We start from the raw sequence: 21,874 nt of genomic DNA, 5'->3' as shown, positions 1-21,874 counted from the left end.
CAACCTGCAAACTCCCTCATTTTAATGTTTTTTTTTTTTTTTTAAACAGTTTAATATATAGTTCTTTTAATGACTGCAGATACGTAAGGCTGTTTGGTAGTATTCAGAACCATCACTGTACACTAATGGTGGTTTTCCTGATTGATTTGTAGTCTTATAATAATTCCAAGGAGTGTAAAACTGTTGTCAAACAAGTAAGACCGCATTTATGCATCCGTCATTTTCAGGATTATTGGTAACCTGGGCATATTTCCCTGATGGGGAGAAAAAAAAAATGTGAGAAATGTTAGCTAATAAAAATTAAATATAATTTCACTTCTAGGGCCTTGTATATGCTGGGCAATTGCTCTAACGCTGAGTTATATCCTAGCCCCCAAATTTAAAAAATATAAAATTAAACTCTTAATTATAATATTCCTAAAATACGTCTAATAACCACTTTTACTAAATATGAATAGAATAAGATTTTTAAGTCATTCAAGACCAAGTTGTGTTCTGAATATAATTTTCTTAAAATATTTTTTAGTTGTCAATGGATATTTCATCCATCCATCCATCTATTATCCATCTATTTATTTATTTATAAATAGTAATTGGCTCTATTCTATTAGTTCATTGGATTAATACGCCTCTACTTTTCTGACTCTTCCTTAAAAATGCACCATGTTGAGATCAGTTGCCAACATGAATTATGAACCAATTACAAGAATTTCAGGTATATTCTTCCCTTTTGAAGAACATCACAGTTTAAAGGTACTTTAAGCACTAAAAAGAGTTTAAAATTGCTGCATGACAAATTATCCCTTATTTAAATGAAACCATTAAGCTAAATTTAAAAAAGTGCAGCATAACTTGCTCTATAAAGTAGTGTTCCTAAAGATTTACATAAAGTTTTAGCTCACATAGTACACAGCACACATTTTTAATGTGGAAGAGCTATCAACTTGAAATGTATTTCTATTAGGACTGTAGAACATCAATAGCTCCATATTCAAAAAATTGACTTACCCCAAATCACTTTGCCTCCTTGTGTTACAAGGCCCAACTCGCTGACATTCACCTCAATGACTGTACCTTTGGTAATAACACCCAAAGTTGTATACAGTGGGGATGACGGATTCTTTTTCACACCAAGTATTGGTAGGCAAAAGGTGGCTTTCAGTTCAGGATGTGTTACATGGGCCTTCTTGAAACGTAAGCCCTAGTAAGCAAACATAAGCTATGAGTCTAAAATGTTAATGATGAGTAGTCCTTTTTAGTTATCTTTTGCACCATCAAAGAATCATTGATTCAAGCAAAGGGGAAGAAGGGTGCATGGGGGCAGGAAAGATGGCGGAATGAGATGGACATCATTACCCTAGGTACATGTATGACTGCACATACGGTGTGACGCTACATCATGTACAATCATAGAAAGATAAAAGTTTTGGTGCAATTGTGTACAATGAATCAAAATGCATTCTGCTGTCATATATAACTAATTAAAATAAATAAATTAATCATTGGTTCAATAAATGTCAAATCTTTCACCCTTTCAAATAAAATATTATTATTTCTAATGACTAAAAAATTAACAGGATAAATGTGAAGAAAAATCCTACATATATACTCCTGCAAAGTTTTTACTATGTAACAGTTACCTAGAAAAATACTCCTATTTTGACTTTGTCTAGTCATCTGCACTTATTGAAAATTTGGTACATGCCAAGCACAATGCTAGAGCTGATGATACATGATAACCTTACCATTTGCCCCTCCTTTCTTTCTGTTAAATGATGAAACAAGGGTCAGCAGTCTTAATGACTCGTTTCCTGATTAAATGAGCTGGGCGTGGTGGTAGAGGCCTGTAATCCCAGTGGCTCAGGAGGCTGAGACAGGAGGATCCCGAGTTCAAAGCTAGCCTCAGCAAAAGCAAGGCACTAAGCAACTCAGTGAGACTCTGTCTCTAAATAAAATACTAAAAGGGCTGGGGATGTGGTTCAGGGGTCGCGTGCCCCTGAGTTCAATCCCAGTACAAAAAAAAAGAAACCTGATCAAATGATGGAAAGGGAGATAAATGAAATCAATGAAATGTAAATGTCCCAATTCTAAGTCTCCATATACTTTAGCTACCATGCATGATACAAAAAGGGGTGGACTGTCAGTTTTCTTCAATGATAACAGTTACAAGAGTGGAGAGCACCCAGAGAGGCTTTGTTACAAATATGGAACCACCCAGCCATCTAGATAGGATCTTTTGGAGTGTAGTACTTATTACCATACTTTGTAGTCTTTATTTTTACCAATATGGTGGGAAGGGATGATATTAAATCAGGTTCTTAGTAATAGATTCTTTAAATATACTTGTAAGAATAGCCTGACTAGTATAGTGTCTCCCTATTGAACTCATGTTACCAAAACATTCAGAAAATTTTGAATATGAAATTGAAAACAAGGGTAGTTGATGATATAATCCAAAAGTAGATGAATAAAGTAACAGTAAACATTTTAGGCTTTTCAAGTCATATAGTCTCTTGCAACTCTTCAAGGGTAGGGTGGGTATGCAATGTATACACAAACAGGCATGACTGTGTTCCATTAAGACTTAGTTTAGGGCTGGGGATATAGCTCAGTTGGTAGAATGCTTGCCTTGCATGCACAAGGCCTTGGGTTTAATCCCCAGCACCACAAAACAAAATAAACAAAAAAGCCCCAGTAAGACTTAATTTACATAAACAGACTGCCAGTATTTTATTTAATCCATTAAACAATCACCCTGAGCAAGAATTAATACTAGCTTTCTGATTCCTTGTTTTAAGCAGGCTGGTTTTCAAGGCATTTTACAAAAATATATTCAATTATATTTTTCCTGAAGCAGGGGTGGGCAGATGATGATTAGTTTGGGGACATATTAACATCACTGACATCATAATAAAGCTACTTTTATAGCTATATTCTATGGTAGTATTCAGAAACTACTACTAATGGTAGTCGTAGTTTGTAGTCTTGATTGATTTGTAGTCTTATAATAATTTTAAGGAGTGTAAAACTGTTGTAAAACCAGTAAGACAGCATTTATGCATCCATCACTTTCAGGATTATTGGTAACTTGGGCATATTTCCCTGAAGGGGGAGGAAAAAAAAGAAGTAAGAAATATTAGCTAATAAAAATTAAATTAAATTTTACTTTGTGGTGCTGGGGATGCCAAGCACAATGTTTTTTTTTTTTTTTGGTTTCTTTTTGCAGTGCTGGGGAACATGCCAGCAAGTGCTCTACCACTGAGTCTCACCCCTAGTCCTCTTCTCTTTTTATAATGATTATATACTGAATGCTTTCAAAAGCATTATATTTCCCTTACTAAACCAGAAGTGACTCAAAACTGTCCTCAAATTTTCTAACTGATCTTAAAGACATGTTTGAGGCCTAGCAGTGTCAGACATATAATAATCACTTATTGAATGAGTAGAGTGTAACTGTGTGGATAGAGAAAGTTCTAATATATCATGTTTCAAGGAATTCGATAAAGATGTCTATTATGAAAATTCTTTTTCAGTTGAAATCTCCATTTATGAAGTTAAAGACAAGATTCTTTATTATAGTGGAAAAAGTGCTAAGTAATCACTCTCAGAGTAACAAAAATAGCATAAAAACATCTTTTAACCTGTTTTTCAAACAAATTTTAGGAATTTCAGGAAGTTGTAATATACTTTATCCAGTTTAACAAGGACTAATATTTAGGTGACTAAACCCTTGCAAAGGACTTACCATTGGCCTAATGAATCTTTCATATTTAGGTGGTTTTCTTGTAAAGCCATCTCCAACAAAGCAGACTTTAGTAACCATCCTCTTCCAGGCCTTCTTTTTTCTCTTTCCTGTTCGAATCACTTTTAATACTTCTGTTTCTCCCTGGGCACGAACCTTGGGAAGGGGGACTTCCCATTTTCCCTAATGATACACCGGAGTTAAAATTTGTATTGTAAGTAAAAGACTATAGCTTAAATATGTTTTTAGTTGTTCAGAGCTGTAGATTCACTTTTTTCCTTAACCATTCGTCTATGGTTCAGTTGTTTTTTAAGTCTGTATTCATGGGTATGTTAAATAATTGGTTTGTTTAAGCTAAAAATCTTAATGCCCTGTTATGGGTAAAAAATACCATCTGTAATAAAGTAGTGACTTCTATAGAGCATATATACATTACTACTAGTTTGTAAAATTGGAAGACTGTTTCCACTTAATGTATCTCTGCATTTCTACTGCAAATGGATATTTAGATTGTACAATTCTGGTGAGATAAAAGTCCTTCACTAGATGTTTTATATCTCCTTAGAATACAAATTTATGTGCATGTGTATAAACATACATATACATTAACATGCACACACTAAATATATAAAACATTATATAACACAACACTGTAGCAGTATAAGGCAGCATAAAGAATTTTGGACTTATTTCTGAGACATGCACAGGTTCTAGGAGCAGCTCTACCATTTTATAGTTAAGTGACCATGAAGAATGATTTATCATCTTTTGAAATCCAGTTTCTTTATCTATAAAATGAAAGACTTTAAGTAGATAACCACTAAAGTTTCTTTCACTGTTAAAGTCATGCCATTCTAGTTTTGGATATTTACAAATCCAAAAAAAAAAAAAAAAGAAAGTAAGGCAGTAAGATTTAAAAAATCAAGTCTGGAGACTACAAACTCTTCTAACACAGATACTGCATATTCTTGGGTTTCTGTCAACACATTTTACATTTAAAAATATCTATGCCCCCTTTCACAGAATTTTATGTTTCTATGGCAAAAGTAATCTGAATATTTATTGAAATCAAATTATTATTATTTTTTTTAGAGAGAGAGAAAGAATTTTTAATATTTATTTTTTTTTAGTTCTCGGCAGACACAACATCTTTGTTTGTATGTGGTGCTGAGGATCGAACCCGGGCCGCACGCATGCCAGGCGAGCGCGCTACCGCCTGAGCCACATCCCCAGCCCTGAAATAAAATTATTTAGGGAATTTGTAATTATTTTCCATTTGAACCTGTGCTGGCACTGCAGAACAATAAAACCCAAAGTAGCTGTGTTTACTCTACAAGAGCATAGCATTAGGAGCTTTCAAGTATAGGAAGTCATTAAATATTGAATTTTAGATTTACTCGTTATTTGCTTAATTTTTTAACACGAAAGATATGACATTCTAATACATTTTAAAAAATCATTAATATCTAAAAGCCGGTGATAAGTCAATTTTTAAATATAAAATTAAATTTACAAAATTTTTAAAGACTTTTAATATCTAAATAATGGTAATAATACTTTCCCTTCATTTTTCAAATTAAACTGAAAAAATAAACTAAGAACTTCAAATTTAAGTAATTCTCCTGAACAAAAAAGAAATAGAGACTTAAATTTTATTGCTCACCGCCTTTTCTTTTCGCTTTTGTTTAATCATGTTGGAAAGTACTTTCGCTCTAGTCTGTCCTTCTCTGTCCAGGAGATAGGCAGGCACTGCTCCCTGTGGAGTTTTTTCATCATTCTTTTGTTTGGTGTTTCTCTTTTCATGCATCTTAATACTATCAAGAAAGAAATATATTCAAAATTATCTGTTTAATGACTATTATCCAAAGAATATTAACTTGTTATAAGAAATAAATGGGTTCACTTACGTCTTTTTCATTTGTATTTTCTCAGCATGGCGCTGTTTATGGTAGAGCTTAGCCTTCAGGCCAATCATTTTTTTTGCCTTCTTTGAACGTTCATGAGCCTCTCGACTTTCCTTCTTTCTCTTTTTCTCATGGTAATCCAAACGGTATCCATAACGTTTACGGTGTAATTCAATGTATTCATTTTGTGGCTATAAGTATGCAAGAAAAGTTAATTTTTTAAAGTAATGACAAGATTACTCCAAAATTATTTTACAGCACATAAAGTACACATGATGTCATATCATCCAAATGTTCTTGTAAGTGACTGGTATTATTACATGATGTAAGTTAAATAAATTTATCTTAGATGATATGAAGTAGAATTTACATCTGTAATAATCTCAGTGACAATTACTGTTCACTGAAGGGAACTGTCCAAAACCCACTGGACCACTAAAAAGATGAGCTGACTACATGATTTTTCTATTGGTTTTCCTCTGACATAGGTAATCTGTGAATTCAATAACATTATCATTATTTTGTACTTTTTATTTTAAAAATTTGGTCCATTAACACCATAAGTTTGCCCTTTTTAGGTGTAGGTGTACAGTTCCAGGTTTTGAGCAATTATTCAGTTCTGTAATAAAGATAACGAATTTTTTTTCATCACCCCCAAAAGTTCCCTTTGTATTACTTTGAAATCAATCCCCTTTCCTAACCCCCAATCTGATATCTATTTCTACAGTTTTGCCTTTCCCGGAACAGAGTGCTAATGGATACAAGGAATTTGATTCCAGTCCCCCTTCACCCTCTTTTCCTCTCTTCCCACTTTCTCTTTACTGATCTTCCTTTCACATCTTTATTTATTTATTTTTGATTGGTACTTTCTACATATACATAAAGGGGAAATTCCTGAATCTGGCCTCTTTCAATCAGAATAAGAATTTTGGGATTCATTCACCTTGTATCAGTTCTTCAAACTCTTTTATTGCTAAATACTATTCCATTGTATGAATGAAACACCATTTGTTTATTCAATGATCAGATGATGGATGTTCGAATTGTTCACAATTTTTGCTAATCAGGAATAGTTTAATAAACAGTTATATGCTGGTCTTGTGTGACATCTGTCTACTGCTAGACTGTTTACCAAAGTTGCTTGGGAGTTATATATGGGCTCAATTTTGCATTTTAAGCAACAGTTGTTTTAAACACATAGCCAGTCTCTCTGGATTTTAAGACTGAAAAAATAATGATGCAAAGCCAATTCCAGCTCAGAGAACAAATTTAAGTTAACAAAGTACTGTTTTCAACTGCTATCACATAAACTTTGCATAAACAGGGAAGGATGAGGAATTTCATTTTAAACAGAGATGCAGTCGAAAGAGAAATGATTTGGCAGTTAAACCCAGCTCCGTAGTTCATTCGCCATCTAGCCTTTGACAAGGACCCTCGGTTTCCTCAGCAACAAAATGGGATGGCGCGATTGATACCTACCGTGGAGTTTAACACAAGGCTCAACCACATTCCTAATGGGCTCTGGCACTGGTGACCACACATGTGTTGAAACCAGGAATTTAACAGAATGAAATCTATTTCGCTCCAAGACTCGTATTCTGGCCAATACTTCACTATTTCTCAAAGGTAAAGTTTCTTTTCCCTGGAGCTTACTCCGCGGAGGCTACCCCTCTTCCCTTAAAGCAGCATTACGTCTCCGCCTGCCACTTCTCCCTCCCCGCTCCATTACCGTGGGCTCCGAGGCTCCACTTATTCAAATGCCTTATGCCGCGAGCGCCAGAGACAACTTATTACCATGATGATAGCCGCAGAGCTGCCGGGTGCAGTCTCCGGGGTGAGTAGAAGCTCTCAATCTTCGGGCACCCAAGACCCAAAAGCCGACTCCGCGCAGTGCGGAACCGGAAAGAGCTACCCTTCAAAACTGCCGAGTGAAGAGCACGCGCGGCGCAACCGTTCCGAGCCTCTCTTCACTTTAAACGAGAAGGGCGGAAGTTGCTGGTAGGCGGTATTTGGTTGATGCACCGCCGGAAGTGCCGAAGAGAAGCTGCCAGAGGAGACAGAAGGGTAGGAATCTAGATTCTCTGGTTGGTAAGAGGGTGGACGCTGAGTTGGTTGAAACGTGGGGCCATTGCAGACTTCAAAGTAGTCGGTGCTTCTTGCTCCTTACAACCTTTGGAAAAGAAGCTGGCCTCTAGTGCACGACTGAGTGCAAGGTGGGTACCGCTCGGAGAGACTACGTGTGTCTGTGACCCTGCCCGGCCCTGGGCACTGCTGACCTTCCAGGCAGCTTCTGACGGAGCCAGCCACAGAGATGGACGGCAGGCCCTTTTGCCCACCGCTCCTAGATTTCTCCTCTTTTATGGACGTTTTTTTCCTCTGTTCTTCAGCGAGGATGACTGATGTTTCCTCCTGTCATTATAATGTATGTACAATTAAGGATATAAAAGAATGAAAGTTTATTGTATGGGAAAGTAAAACTATTGGAGTTTATCAACTGCCAGAAAAAAAATAGACTATTGGTTTTCTGGAATTTCAGGACTAATTCCAGAATTTTCTGAGACCTTTTGGTGCATTGGAGGAAGATCTGGGTGGACTTGCTTTGCAGTGCCCCTTCAGTAACACCAGGGAAATAATTCACAAGAAAGTACATTTAAGAACGTTGTTAGTTTTACCTTTTTATTTTGCACCGAATTCTCTTAATTACCCTATAGTTTGAAACCTTTTTCATTTATTGGAGGAAAAAGGAGAGTATTCATTTCATTAAAACAGTGCTTTGGATGTAAGGCTCCATCTTCTTAATGGAATCTTACTTTAAAACAGACCTAAAACTAACTAGCTTAAGTGTATTTTAACATGCAATAAATTATATAATCCCTCTACTTTGAATATGCTCCCCTTCCCATTGCCTTCCCTACCTACTTTAGGTCTTTGCTTAAATGTCATCATTTTAGTAAGAACTTTCTTGACCTTACAGTTGTGCCCCAGTTCCCTTATCTTGCTTAATTCCACCTATCACCATAGAACATACTGTGTATTTTATTTATTCTCTTGTTTATCTGCATCCCTTGAGTACAGTAGGGGCAGTATGAAGACACAGCTTATTTGCTTTTGTTCATTGCTTTAACCCCAACACCTAGAAGGCAAAGGTAGACAGTTCTTATTGAATAAGAATTCTTAGGCCAAATCCTGTGGTGTGCTTTGTGAAATACTGAAGTGCAGAGATTTTAAGTGATTTATCCAAGATTTCAGAAGACTTGGGACTCCAGCAATATCTCTGATTCTAAACCTAGTTTCAAACTTTTTTTTTTTTTTTTTGGTAAGACTTTTGTAGTGTAACAATGTGGAAAAATGCATATACTGTATATGAACATTTCAGTGGGTTTTTAAAACCCTAACATATTAGTGTAGGCGGCACCCAGATCAAGAAATTACTTTAACTTGTGTCCCAGAGCCTACCTCTTCCTTCTTTCCGGTTATTAGCACTCCCAAGAGTAAACACTATCCTGACTTCTAACATAATGGATTAGTTTTACCTACATATTCTTGACATATTTGAAACCAGATGGGATAAGTTTGTATAGATTTTTTTCCCCTAACATTTGAGATTTATCCTTATTGTTTTCTGTTGTTATAGTTCTGTTATTAGATTGTGGAAAATTTAATCAGTTGGTTTAAATTAATATATGTTTTCATTTATAATTTCCTAAATCATTAATTACCTTTTTCTTTCGGAATCAGGAGGAGAAAGTAAGTGAAGTTTGAGCAATTAGCACTTCTTGATTTGTATAAAATAGGGAAGGCAAAGATATGGATATTATTGTTTATCATTTATTCTTACTTTCATCTATTATTGTGGGATAAAAATGGGCCAAACAAATCAATGCTAACAAAATGTTCTCTTAAAAAAAACTATTTCCTGGGGCTGGGGTTGGAGCTCAGTGGTAGAGCGCTTCCCTAGCTTGTGTGAAGCACTGGGTTCGATTTTCAGCACCACATAAAAATAAATAAATGAAGGGCTGGGATGTGGCTCAGTGGTCAAGTGCCCTGAGTTCAAAATGAATGAATGAATGAATGAATAAAATAAAGGTATTTGCCTGTCTATAACTAAAAATAGTTTTTAAAAACAGTATTTCCTGTATATGTGTCAGTAATCAAATTGGATTTCATCACTATTTTGTTAAATCTACCAAAAGTATATAGTAGATACCCAGTCTTGAAATTGTGGTGATCAAAAGCATATAATGATATTGATGTATGGTTGGAAAAGATGAATATTTTAATGGCTTTTGCAAAAAATTTTGGACATCTTTGATACTATTTCAGACTTTGACAAATGACAGTTTCATAAAGATTAGTTACAATATAGAATCAAGTTATATTAGTGAATCTTTTGTGCTCTTTTTTATTTGTGTCTGTTGTATTTTAGAATAGATCTTTTATTCAAGCATGATTTTGGAAACAATGTATTGATTGGGAAATCTCTATTTACTGAGTTATGAAACCTTCCAAATACACATATCATTAAGTCATATCAAAAAAATCAATTCATTAGTATCACCATTGATTTCTTCATGAATATCTTTTAAGTTAGGCTGACAAGTCTACAGTGACAGATGCCAGTTTTTCAAGGTTCTGATATCATTTGAAAGCTTGAACTTGATCACTGGCTGTAAATACTATCAATTGCTTTATTTGAAGTGAATTATCATTTTAAAGAAAAAGTCTACAAAATATCCAAGTTTGAATAACATATTTTTTTGAATAAATGGTGTTCAATGAAAAAAAATTAGCAAATGCAGCTTGCAACTGCATTTTATGCATACTATTTGATTTCCCTATCAAATAGGTACCCTTGAGTATGTTTTCAAGGGTTGAGATATAATAAAATTAAGAATTTTTACTGCCTCATCAAGGATATTCTTATTTGAAACTTTTATTTTTATTTATTTATTTTTTTAAAGAGAGATAGAATTTTTAATATTTATTTTTTTCAGTTTTCGATGGATACAACATCTTTATTTTATTTTTATGTGGTGCTGAGGATCGAACCCAGCACCCTGTGCATGCCAGGCGAGTGCCATATTGCTACTTTTTTAAAAAGCCGATTGTTTTATGGTGAAGAATATAATGACTAGTAGTATATTTTGCTGCCAGTGCCTAGATTCATACCAAGGTGTCCCTGTTTTACCCATTTCATAACCAGTGCAAATGTCAACACTGTGAAAAGACCAATCTTTTTCTTTTTTTACTTTTATTTATTTATTTTTATGTGGTGCTGAGGATCGAGCCCAGTGCCTCCCACATGCTAGGCAAGTGCTCTGTCACTGAGCTACAGCCCCAGCTCCCTGAAAGACCAGTCTTTTGGCATTATAATGAAAATAGTTTTGACTTTTGAAAAGTCTTAGGACTCTTAGGGGTTCCTAAATTGCAGGATTTTGTGATACTGGGATTTGGACCTGGGGCCTCAAGCATGCTAGACAAGCTCTCTACCACTGAGCTACATCCCAGCCCTTTTTGAAAAAAGGAAAAACATATAATTTGTTCTAATTAGTCCAGCCCTTTTTTTTTAATTTTTATTGTTGGTTGTTCAAAACATTACATAGTTCTTGATATATCATATTTCACACTTTGATTCAAGTGGGATATGAACTCCCATTTTTACCCTGTATACAGATTGCAGAATCACACCAGTTACACATCCATTGATTTACATATTGCCATACTAGTGTCTGTTGTATTCTGCTGCCTTTCCTATCCTCTACTATCCCCCCTCCCCCCCCTCCCCTCCCCTCTTCTCTCTCTACCCCCTCTACTGTAATTCATTTCTCTCCCTTATATATTTTTCCCTTTCCCCTCACTTCCTCTTGTATGTAATTTTGTATACCCCTGAGGGTCTCCTTCCATTTCCATACAATTTCCCTTCTCTCTCCCTTTCCCTCCCACCTCTCATCCCTGTTTAATGTTAATCTTCTTCTCATGCTCTTCATCCCTACTCTGTTCTTAGTTACTCTCCTTTTATCAAAGAAGACATTTGGCATTTGTTTTTAAGGGATTGGCTAGCTTCACTTAGCATAATCTGCTCTAATGCCATCCATTTCTCTGCAAATTCTATGATTTTGTCATTTTTTAATGTAGAGTAATACTCCATTGTGTATGAATGACACTTTTTTTTTATCCATTCGTCTATTGAAGGGCATCTAGGTTGGTTCCACAGTCTTGCTATTGTGAATTGTGCTGCTATGAACATGGATGTAGCAGTGTCCCTGTAGTATGCTCTTTTTAGGTCTTTAGGGAATAGACCGAGAAGGGGAATAGCTGGGTCAAATGGTGGTTCCATTCCAAGAAATCTCCATACTGCTTTCCAAATTGGCCTCACCAATTTGCAGTCCCACCAGCAATGGACAAGTGAACCCTTTTCCCCACATCCTCGCCAGCACTTGTTGTTGTTTGACTTCCTAATGGCTGCCAATCTTACTGGAGTGAGATGGTATCTTAGGGTGATTTTGATTTGCATTTCTCTGACTGCTAGAGATGGTGAGCATTTTTTCATGTACTTGTTGATTGATTGTATGTCCTCCTCTGAGAAATGTCTGTTCGGGTCCTTGGCCCATTTGTTGATTGGGTTATTTTATTGTCTAATTTTTTGAGTTCTTTGTATATTCTGGATATTAGGGCTCTATCTGAAGTGTGAGGAGTAAAGATTTGTTCCCAGGATGTAGGCTCCCTATTTACCTCTCTTATTGTTTCTTTTGCTGAGAAAAAACTTTTTAGTTTGAGTAAGTCCCATTTGTTGATTCTAGTTATTAACTCTTGTGCTATGGGTGTCCTATTGAGGAATTTGGAGCCCGACCCCACAGAATGTAGATCGTAGCCAACTTTTTCTTCTATCAGACGCCGTGTCTCTGATTTGATATCAAGTTCCTTGATCCACTTTGAGTTAACTTTTGTGCATGGCGAGAGAAAGGGATTCAGTTTCATTTTGTTGCATATGGATTTCCAGTTTTCCCAGCACCATTTGTTGAAGATGCTATCCTTCCTCCATTGCATGCTTTTAGCCCCTTTATCAAATATAAGATAGTTGTAGTTTTGTGGATTGGTTTCTGTGTCCTCTATTCTGTACCATAGTCCAGCCCTTTTTAATGTTGAATTTTTGATAGGGTCTTGCTGAGTTACCAAGGCTGGTCTTGAGCTTGTGATCCTACTACCTCAGCCTCTCATAGCTGGGATTACAGGAGTGTGCCACTGTACCTAGTGAATAGTTTGAGAATCAATGATTTGCAAGGTTTCTCAGCTTTGACACAATTGACATTTTAGAGCATATAATTCTTAAGTCAAAAGAGACTGCCCTGCTGATTGTAGGATATTTAGCAGCATCTATCTACTGGAATAATAGGCCTCTACCCACTAGATTCCAGTAGTGCCTCCTAGTCTTTGGAAAGCAAAATAATTGCCAGTTTCTCCTAGGCAGGGGTGGGTACAAATTATTTTTATATTTCATTCTGTATATTTACATAAAAATGTACTTTGGTTGGTATGGTGTTTTTGCAATTTCAATAAATGGATTTCAATAATATCTCCATATCTTTCCTTAAGAATTAAAGTATATGAAAAAATAAAGATCATTTTAAGTTTAAGAATCTCATTTCTCTGGCTGGAGTTGTGGCTCAGCGGTAGAGCGCTCATCTAGCACGTGTGAGGCCCTGTGTTCAATCCTTAGCACCACATAAAAATAAATAAATGAAGGACTGGGATAAATAAAATAAAGGTATTGTGTCCAACCACTTCTAAAAAATAAATGTTTAAAAAAATCTTATTTTTCTATAATGAGGGTGGGAGGAATGGAGGAACTTTGGGAGGAATGGAGGAACTCTGGCTAGGGCAAAGGGGAGGGAGGGGTCATGGGAGTAGGAAAGGTGGTGGAATGAGATGGACATCATTACCGAAGTACATGTATGAAGACAACAATGGTGTGACTCTACTTTGTGTACAATCAGGGAAATGAAAAATTGTTCTCCATTTTGTACTATGAACTGAAATGTATTCTGCTGTCATGTATAACAAATTAGAACAAATAAGTAAATAAATAAAAATTTTAAAAAAAGAATCTTCTCATATTTAGTCAGAATTTTAATTTTTGAATGATAGGTTTTTGATACCTAAAATCATTCCTATTTTCTAAGAGTAATACATTTTTACCTTATATAAGACTTATATGTCTTACAGACTTGTAATATATAAATTTAATTTTATGATTTTGTATATTTTTTTCAGAGAATAACAGAGCATCAAGATGTTGGCCTACTTGAGGATATTTGCAGTGAATCATCAGAAAATATCCAGTTTGCACATTAATGTAAGCTTTTCTTATAAAATTAAATGTAACAATCTCAGTTATTTTACTCCTAAAGGCCCAGTATATCTCATTAGTTTTTTAAAATTTTTTTATACCTTTGTTTTATTTATTTATTTTTTATGTGGTGCTGAGGATCGAACCCAGCACCTCGCACATGCTAGATGAGTGCTCTACAGCTGAGCCACAACCCCCGCCCCTGTCTTAGTCTTTAAGCTCTGATTTAACTTCTGAATTCCCTTCAAAATACTATAAATTATTTTGTAAACTGGCGTATCTTTAATATACTTTAGAAATGTTAATCCTCAAATGAAACTATACTCTTTATTAAACTAGATAAGAGACTGAAATTTGTCTGACTTATTTCTCTTCCAGCAGTGACTAAACAGGAAGTATAGGAGAACCTTTAACATAGAAGAAGCTTCCTTATCATTAGACTATAAATTAATTTTTGCTACTTTAAAATCATCTGTGCAGCATTTTGAAAATAAACCTATATTTGTACACTTTTGATGTCAGTAAGTGGCTCAAGGAGATGCATAGATTTCTTCAGTATTTTTATTGACTATACTTTCAGATTATGTACCTTGAGACATGTAGTTGCTGAATCTTCTTATCCCAGTTATTATGCAGTAGAAATTTAAATAATATTGAGTTTGTGCTCTGAAATATTTTCTTAGGATAAAAGTGTATTATTATGCTGGGGATGTGGCTCAAGCGGTATCACGCTCGTCTGGCATGAGTGCGGCCCGGGTTCGATCCTCAACACCACATACAGACAAAGATGTTGTGTCCGCCAAATACTAAAAAACAATAAATATTAAAAGTGTATTATTACCGGAAACTCAATAAATAATATAGAAGGCACAGATATTCATTCCACAGTAGCATAAAAAGCAGATTATGTGCTGGACTTGGTGATGCACACCTGTGTTCCCAGACTGAGGCAGGATGATCTCGAGTTCAAAGCCAGCCTCAGCAACTGTGAGGCGCTAAGCAACTCAGTGAGATCCTGTCTCTAAATAAAATACAAAATAGGGCTGATTTTGTGATACTGGGATTTGGACCTGGGGCCTCAAGCATGCTAGACAAGCTTGGCTCAGTGATTGAATGCCCCTGAGTTCAATCCCTGGTACCAAAAAAAAAAAAAAAAAAAAAGCCCCAAATCATTGTACATTCTAATAGTTCCAAATATATTGGCAGCTGTTAAGTCTGTCTCTAGTAGTCTAGGGGTGCATTAGGGTGGAGAATATCCATGTTGACTTGAGAACATTCCAAGAAGAGAGGGGAAACAAATGCTTTCTTGGTCTTATGTAGATCTGTTCCAACTCAGGGATTTTCCATTGCAGTGGTGCCCTGGGAAAACTTGAAAACATGCTACTGTCCAGTTACCCCAACTCTTTTTTCCTTTCTGTACCCAATGTTTTCTAGGTGATTCTCATGTGTAATTGCTATTTTAAATCCTAAAAACAGCAAATGGTTTTGAAGTTCATGACTCTCCACAAACTCCTAGCAGCTGTAGAAGAGAACCAATATTTATCCAGGGGAAGATAGATAACCTTTTAAAGTCTTTTTAACTCCCTTATGTAAACATAAGTGTCGTGGTTTTCAAACTGTAGCTATCAGAATTATCCAGAGTGCTTGTTGAAACCAGATTGCTGTATCCTGTACACAAGAGTTAGATTTTCTTGTCTGAAAGAGCCTGAGAGTTTGCATTCCAGGTAAGTTCCTACTTCATGCCAATGATGAAAGTTTAGGAGAACCATTGTTTTAAGGTCAGCTAAAAAGAGTAAATCAGTTTTAATTTATTCCTTATTCTTTTTTGTAGTATAAATTTGGGTCATTACTTTTTAAAATAATTGGAATTAATAAATTGGCACTATAAGGTGATGCAAAATATTTTCTGACAAAGCATAGTTACAAGGTTAAACCACTGTAATAATAATTTGTAATGCTAAAATAAAATTAATATCAAGTTTCTTTTTCTTCTTACTAGAATATGTGCTGCTGTAAAAGAAGAGCAAGTTTAAAAAAATCAGAACTGCATGTACTTTTTGGAAGAAATTACAGTTCCTTACCAGGTACAAATGTTAGAATTCTCATTTTACCTCAGCTGCTTGCTTTCTCTGTTCTGTTTCTGATTATCTTTCACTTTCTTTTGTTTGTAAAAATCTCCCTTTTTAGGGGTCTCCAATTATTATTTACTTTTCAGCTATTTTCCTGAGATTATGAGGAATAGAAATATTCTGATAGATGAGAGGAAGGGTTACCAGCAAAGTTGTGCTCCTCAACTGCTGGACGTGATGATGAGCTGAGCAAAGGGAGGGTTGGTGGCTTTAATAGCTAGCAGATAAGTTTAGCATGTGAGCCTACTGTAGAGTGCCTTTGCCACAAAATATTTATTTTCTAATTCATTTCTGGTTTTTATGCAAAGATGTTTTCTGTCAGAAGAGGCTTGTAGGTTCTTAGAAGTAGTTCTTATTAAATATTTATCTAGAATAGCTTAGACATATGGCTATTAGAAGCTGGAAAGCTGAGGAGGTAATTAACTCCTAATGTCCTTCCTATGTTTGAAATAAGCAAACAAGATAGACTCTATAACACTAGTATAGTGTTGCTGTTCTCATTACCTCTTTGTCAGGTGAGAATAGAGTAAAAATACTGATTTGTTGTTGACTTACAAGGACATGTAAGTGTAATGGCTACATTATTTGTGTGTATAAAGGATTTAGCAGAATAGATTTTCTTTTGATCTTCAGACTGCGATGAGATTTGAAAAATAATATAAATTCTTATAGAAATTTGGAAGAAGTGGTTTAAATAGCTGGAAGATACAGATTAAATTTACACATTTGACTGTGTTGTTGCTTTAATATTACTTACTAAGCTATCATAAGTATGAAATTGGTCATTATGTACTTTGTTTTTTTATGTAAAATGCTACTTGGCTTTTTAGAAGTATTAGATTAGTACAGCTTCTGTTCAGTGATATCTCCTAAGCCATCTTTAAAGGTATGATTCCTCAAGACAGGGATGCCCTCTCTCACCACTTCTATTCAACATAGTTCTTGAAACACTAGCCAGAGCAATTAGACAGATGAAAGAAATTAAAGGCATAAATATAGGAAAAGAAGATCTTAAATTAGCACTATTTGCCAATGACATGATCCTATACTTAGCAGATCCAAAAAATTCAACCAAGAAACTTCTAGAACTAGTAAATGAATTCAGCAAAGTGGCAGGATATAAAATCAATACCAATAAATCAAAGGCATTCCTGTATATCAGTGAAAAATTCTCTGAAATAGAAATGAGGACAACTACTCCATTCACAATATCCTCAAAAAAAAAAAAAATAAAGTACCTGGGAATCAACTTAACAAAAGAGGTGAAAGAGCTATACAATGAAAACTACAGAACCCTGAAGAAAGAAATAGAAGAAGACCTTAGAAGATGGAAGGATTTACCTTGCTCATGGATTGGTAGAATTAATATTATTAAGATTGCCATATTACCAAAAGCACTTTACAGATTCAATGCAATTCCCATCAAAATCCCAATGACATTCCTTGCAGAAATAGAAAAAGCAATCATGAAATTCATCTGGAAAAACAAGAGACCCAGAATAGCTAAAGTAATTATAAGCAGGAAGAGTGAAATTGGTGGTATTGCGATTCCAGATTTTAAACTATACTATAGAGCAGTGGTAACAAAAACAGCATGGTACTGGCACCAAAACAGGCTGGTAGACCAATGGTACAAAATAGAGGACACAGAGACAAATCCACAAAATTACAACTACCTTATATTAGACAAAGGTGCTAAAACCATGCAATGGAAAAAGGATAGCAACTTCAACAAATGGTGCTAGGAGAACTGGAAATTCATATGCAACAAAATGAAATTGAATCCCTTTCTCTCACCATGCACAAAAGTCAACTCAAAATGGATCAAGGAGCTAGGAATCAGACCAGAGACTCTGCGTCTAATAGAAGATAAAGTTGGCCCTAATCTTCATCACGTGGGGGCAGGCCCCAAATTTCTTAATAAGACACCTATAGCACAAGAGTTAAAACCAAGAATCAACAAATGGGACGAATTCAAACTAAAAATTTTTTCTCAGCAAGAGAAATAATATGTGAGGTGAATACGGAGCCTACATCCTGGAAACAAATTTTTACCCCTCAAACATCAGATAGAGCTCTAATCTCAGGAGTATATAATGAACTTAAAAAGTTAAACAACAAAAAAGCAAATAACCCAATCAACAAATGGGCCAAGGACTTGAACAGAAACTTCTCAGAAGAGGATATACAATCAGTCAACAAATACATGAAAAAATGCTCACCATCTCTAGCAATCAGAGAAATGCAAATAAAAACTAAGATATCATCTCACTCCAATAAGAATGGCAGCCATTATGAAGTCAAACAATAATAAGTGCTGGCGAGGCTGGGGGGAGGGGGAAGGTACACTCATACATTGCTGGTGGGCCTGCAAATTGGTGCAGCCAATTTGGAAGGCAGTATGGAGATTCCTTGGAAAGCTGGGAATGGAACCACTGTTTGACCCAGCTATTCCCCTTCTCAGACTATACCCAAAAGACCTAAGAAGAGCATATTACAGGGACACAGCCATGTCAATGTTTATAGCAGCACAATTCACAATAGCTAGAATGTGGAACCAACCTAGATGCCCTTCAATAGATGAATGGATTAAAAAATGTGGCATTTATACACAATGGGATATTACTCAGCACTAAAAAATAACAAGATCATGGCATTTGCAGGCAAATGGATAGCATTAGAGCAGATTATGCTAAGTGAAGTTAGCCAATCCCTAAAAAACAAATGCCGAATGTCTTCTCTGATATAAAGGGGGTGACTCAAAATGGGATAGGGAGGAAGAACATGAGAAGAAGACTACCACTAAATAGGGAAGAGAGGTGGAAGGGAAAAAGAAAGAGAAGGGGAGTTGCATGGAAGATGGAAGGAGAACCTCATTGTTATACAGAATACATATATGATGTTGTAATGAGAAAAAGAAAAAAAAAGTGTGTCACATTAGATTGGATAGAGAGAAAGGATGGGAGAGGAGGGGAGGAGTAGGGAGGATAGGAAGGCAGCAGAATAGAATTGACAATATGATTGATGTATGTACATTCCATGTATGTGTTATATGTCAAAATACATTCTGCTGTCATGTATGACTAAAAAAAATAAAAATAACTCATTTGGTTAAAAAAAAAAAAGGTATGGTTCCTAAGATTATTGAAGTAAGGAAGGTTCCTCATTGTAGAAACATTAATTATCACCTCACATGAGAATCACTCTGGCCTCTTCAAGCCTTAGGAAATGCATCTAGGACTGGGCATTAAAATTTTTTTTTTTGATTCAGGATCTACTAGTCCCTTACTGTTACCATTATGAACACTAATTCCAATTGTACAATTCTATAAATAGAGGTTTAGTAGGTGACAAAGAGTAAATCTGTATTTTTTTAAGAATATGATCTAGAAACTGATGTTTAAAAACTTTTATCTTGTACAATTGTAAATTACTATTGCTTTGTAGTACAGTTTGAAATCTGGTATCGCTACACCTCCTGCTTAGAATTGCTTTTGCTAGTCTGGGTCTTTTATTTTTCCATATGAATTTCATGATTGCTTTATCTATTTCTACAAGAAATGCCATTGGGATTTTGATTGGCATTGCATTGAACCTATAGAGAGCTTTTGGTAATATCGCCATTTTAATGATGTTAGTTCTGCCTATCCATGAACAGGGTATATTTTTTCTTTACCAGTTGTAGGAATGTAAATTTTAGTTAATTGAATTTTATTTGGCTTGAATTTTACTTTATTTACAGTCACAGTATTTACTTTATTTAAAAATTTTTATTTGTAAATTCAAGGAAAATTTGATTTTTAACAATTCAATTTTAATCTTCTTTTCATTAGGCTTAATAGGAAATGATATCAAATCTCTTCATTCAGTCATTAATCCTCCTATAGCTAAGTAAGTACTAGAATTGCTTTTTTTTCTATAAGCTCTTGAGAAAAGTTACAAGTTTTCTTTGATGGGCATTATTCATACACACTGTAATTTCTGTGACTTTCTACCCTAGCTAGCTATAAATAGTTGATATGTGTCTTAGAAATTATTTTCTTGCCAGGTGTGGTGGTGCATGTCTGTAATCCAAGCAGCTTGAGAAACCGAGGGTAGGAGGATTTCAAGTTCAAAGCTAGCCCTAGCAACTTAGCAAGGCTCTGAGCAACTTAATGAGACTCTGTATTAAAATAAATAATAAATAAAAAAGGAATGGGGATATGGCTCAGTGTTTAAGCAAACCTGGGTTAAATCCCCAGTTACCTATCCACCCCCCAAAAAGTGATTTTTTTTTCTCAATTTAAAATTTTATGTGTAACAACAGTACACTTTTCATAGAAATGAGCATAAGGTATTCTCAAGGTTATACCTGGCCCTTTGTTATTCAGCTGTTTTACCAGATAATGTAGAATATACACTAAATCTGTTTTTCATTTTTCTAGTTTTTCTGTAATTATATGTAATTATATAAATAATAATCCACTTTGCTAGGCTTGATGATGCATTATAATCTTAGCATCTCAGGAGGGCTGAGGCAGGGAGAATCACAAGTATAAGGTCAGTCTCTGCAACTTATACCTCTCACAAACTAAAAAATTAGAAAGTGACAGAGGTATAGCTCTGTTGTAAAATTCCTCTGGGTTCAATCCCAGTACCAAGAAAAGAAAAGAAAAATACTAACCAACTTTGAATTTTGCATAGCATAGATATTTTGATTTTACAGTTTTATTAATGTACACTTCATAATGCCTTTTTTTTTATTCTTTTTAAACAGAATCCGTAATATTGGAATTATGGCTCATATTGATGCAGGCAAAACTACCACAACAGAAAGAATATTGTACTATTCTGGATATACAAGATCACTGGGAGGTTAGAATGGATTCCTCCTCTCCCCATTCCCATTAGCCAAAGCATCAATGGAAAATATTTTGATTAAGAAGTCAACATAGAGAACTTGAGTATGGTATGGAGTCACTGATGCCTAAACCACAACATGAAGATAAGGTAGTTGCATACCCACTAAAGGGTCTTTTTAGATTCAGTTAAACACTCAGACTCACAAGACTGTTTTGAGTCCCATCTAGTACTGATCTACTTAAAAGGATATAAGACAGAAACTATAGCTTACCAACAACATGATTATTTCTTTCTATGAGAGCTACCCTAGTTCAGAAAACTCGTGCTCTGTAAGAATGAATATCTCTTGTTACAACTCCATAGGCAATTTCCAGGTTGGAGATAAAGGACATGCCATACGCCCTTGGGCAAGCTCAAGTTATTTATCTCCAAGTAATAATTCTTCTCAATTCACATTTAGTTTACCAGTCAGAAGTTATTTTTTTACTGTTTCACCTAGTAAGTTGACATCCTTCTATTATCTGGTTTCTAGAAGGAAAGAACTGAAAAGTTAACCAAAGATTCTCATATATAAAAAGAAAGGATTTTGTTTATTGTTAACCAATAATAGTAGTATTCACCTAAATGTAGAATTTATTTTGTAATTGTAACGTGGAAATTGTGGTTCTTGGCTAGGCATGGACTTCATGTAGATTTTTTATTTGTTTGTTTGTTTGGTTTTTAAATAATGATTCCCTAACCCCTCTCTGGAACATTCAGAAGGTCTAGTTTATGATATGCACCACATTGGGAACTATTTCTCTAGACCCTTGGAATTGGCTGAGACTTAATATTTATGGAGGACTCAAGAACTCCAGGATTTGAATGTTCTTGATGATAGGTTGCTAAATGTGCAACCATTCGAATTTCT

The 21,874-nt window shown here is 35.2% G+C and overlaps 2 protein-coding genes across 9 annotated transcripts in view; one reads left to right on the top strand and one right to left on the bottom strand.

Annotated features, from left to right (window-relative positions):
- Positions 1-19: 19 nt before the first annotated feature.
- Nsa2 (NSA2 ribosome biogenesis factor) lies at positions 20-7,551 on the bottom strand. 2 transcript variants are annotated; one of them, XM_077109481.1, is made up of 6 exons: positions 7,376-7,551; positions 5,650-5,837; positions 5,406-5,556; positions 3,746-3,925; positions 1,009-1,201; positions 20-254 (listed from the first exon to the last, which is right to left on the bottom strand). In XM_077109481.1, exons 2-6 carry the CDS (start codon positions 5,715-5,717, stop codon positions 187-189), a joined length of 660 nt encoding a protein of 219 aa, XP_076965596.1. In that variant the 5' UTR covers positions 5,718-5,837; positions 7,376-7,551; the 3' UTR covers positions 20-186. The 2 variants fall into 2 exon arrangements, with proteins under 2 accessions (XP_076965596.1, XP_076713271.1); XM_076857156.2 differs by having other exon boundaries at positions 7,441-7,551.
- A 113-nt stretch (positions 7,552-7,664) lies between these two features.
- Gfm2 (GTP dependent ribosome recycling factor mitochondrial 2) overlaps positions 7,665-21,874 on the top strand; it is a 62,286-nt gene continuing 48,076 nt past the window's right edge. For 5 of the 7 annotated variants that reach the window (XM_076857151.1, XM_076857150.1, XM_076857147.1 and 2 more), the window contains exons 1-5: positions 7,684-7,859; positions 13,918-13,999; positions 15,993-16,077; positions 19,956-20,013; positions 20,879-20,976. In XM_076857151.1, coding sequence (XP_076713266.1) covers positions 13,937-13,999; positions 15,993-16,077; positions 19,956-20,013; positions 20,879-20,976 — 304 coding nt within the window. In that variant the 5' untranslated portion in view covers positions 7,684-7,859; positions 13,918-13,936. Of the gene's footprint in view, positions 7,860-13,917; positions 14,000-15,992; positions 16,078-19,955; positions 20,014-20,878; positions 21,112-21,874 lie in introns of all 7 variants that reach the window. The other 2 variants (XM_076857148.1, XM_076857152.1) reach the window with 2 other exon arrangements.

Source organism: Callospermophilus lateralis, chromosome 5 (assembly GCF_048772815.1).
Source record: "Callospermophilus lateralis isolate mCalLat2 chromosome 5, mCalLat2.hap1, whole genome shotgun sequence".
NCBI classification, from domain to species: Eukaryota; Metazoa; Chordata; class Mammalia; order Rodentia; family Sciuridae; genus Callospermophilus; species Callospermophilus lateralis.
Note: the sequence above shows the minus strand (reverse complement) of the source record. Positions and strands in the feature narration are given on the sequence as shown.

Bases quoted from the DNA above. Each gene is read 5' to 3' on its own strand.
- Nsa2 (XM_076857156.2), bottom strand. The intron at 5,557-5,649 runs GTAAGTGAACCC...CTTTCTTGATAG, and splicing joins AAAATACAAATGAAAAAGAC to TATTAAGATGCATGAAAAGA. The intron at 3,926-5,405 runs GTGAGCAATAAA...GTGTATCATTAG, and splicing joins AAAAGCGAAAAGAAAAGGCG to GGAAAATGGGAAGTCCCCCT.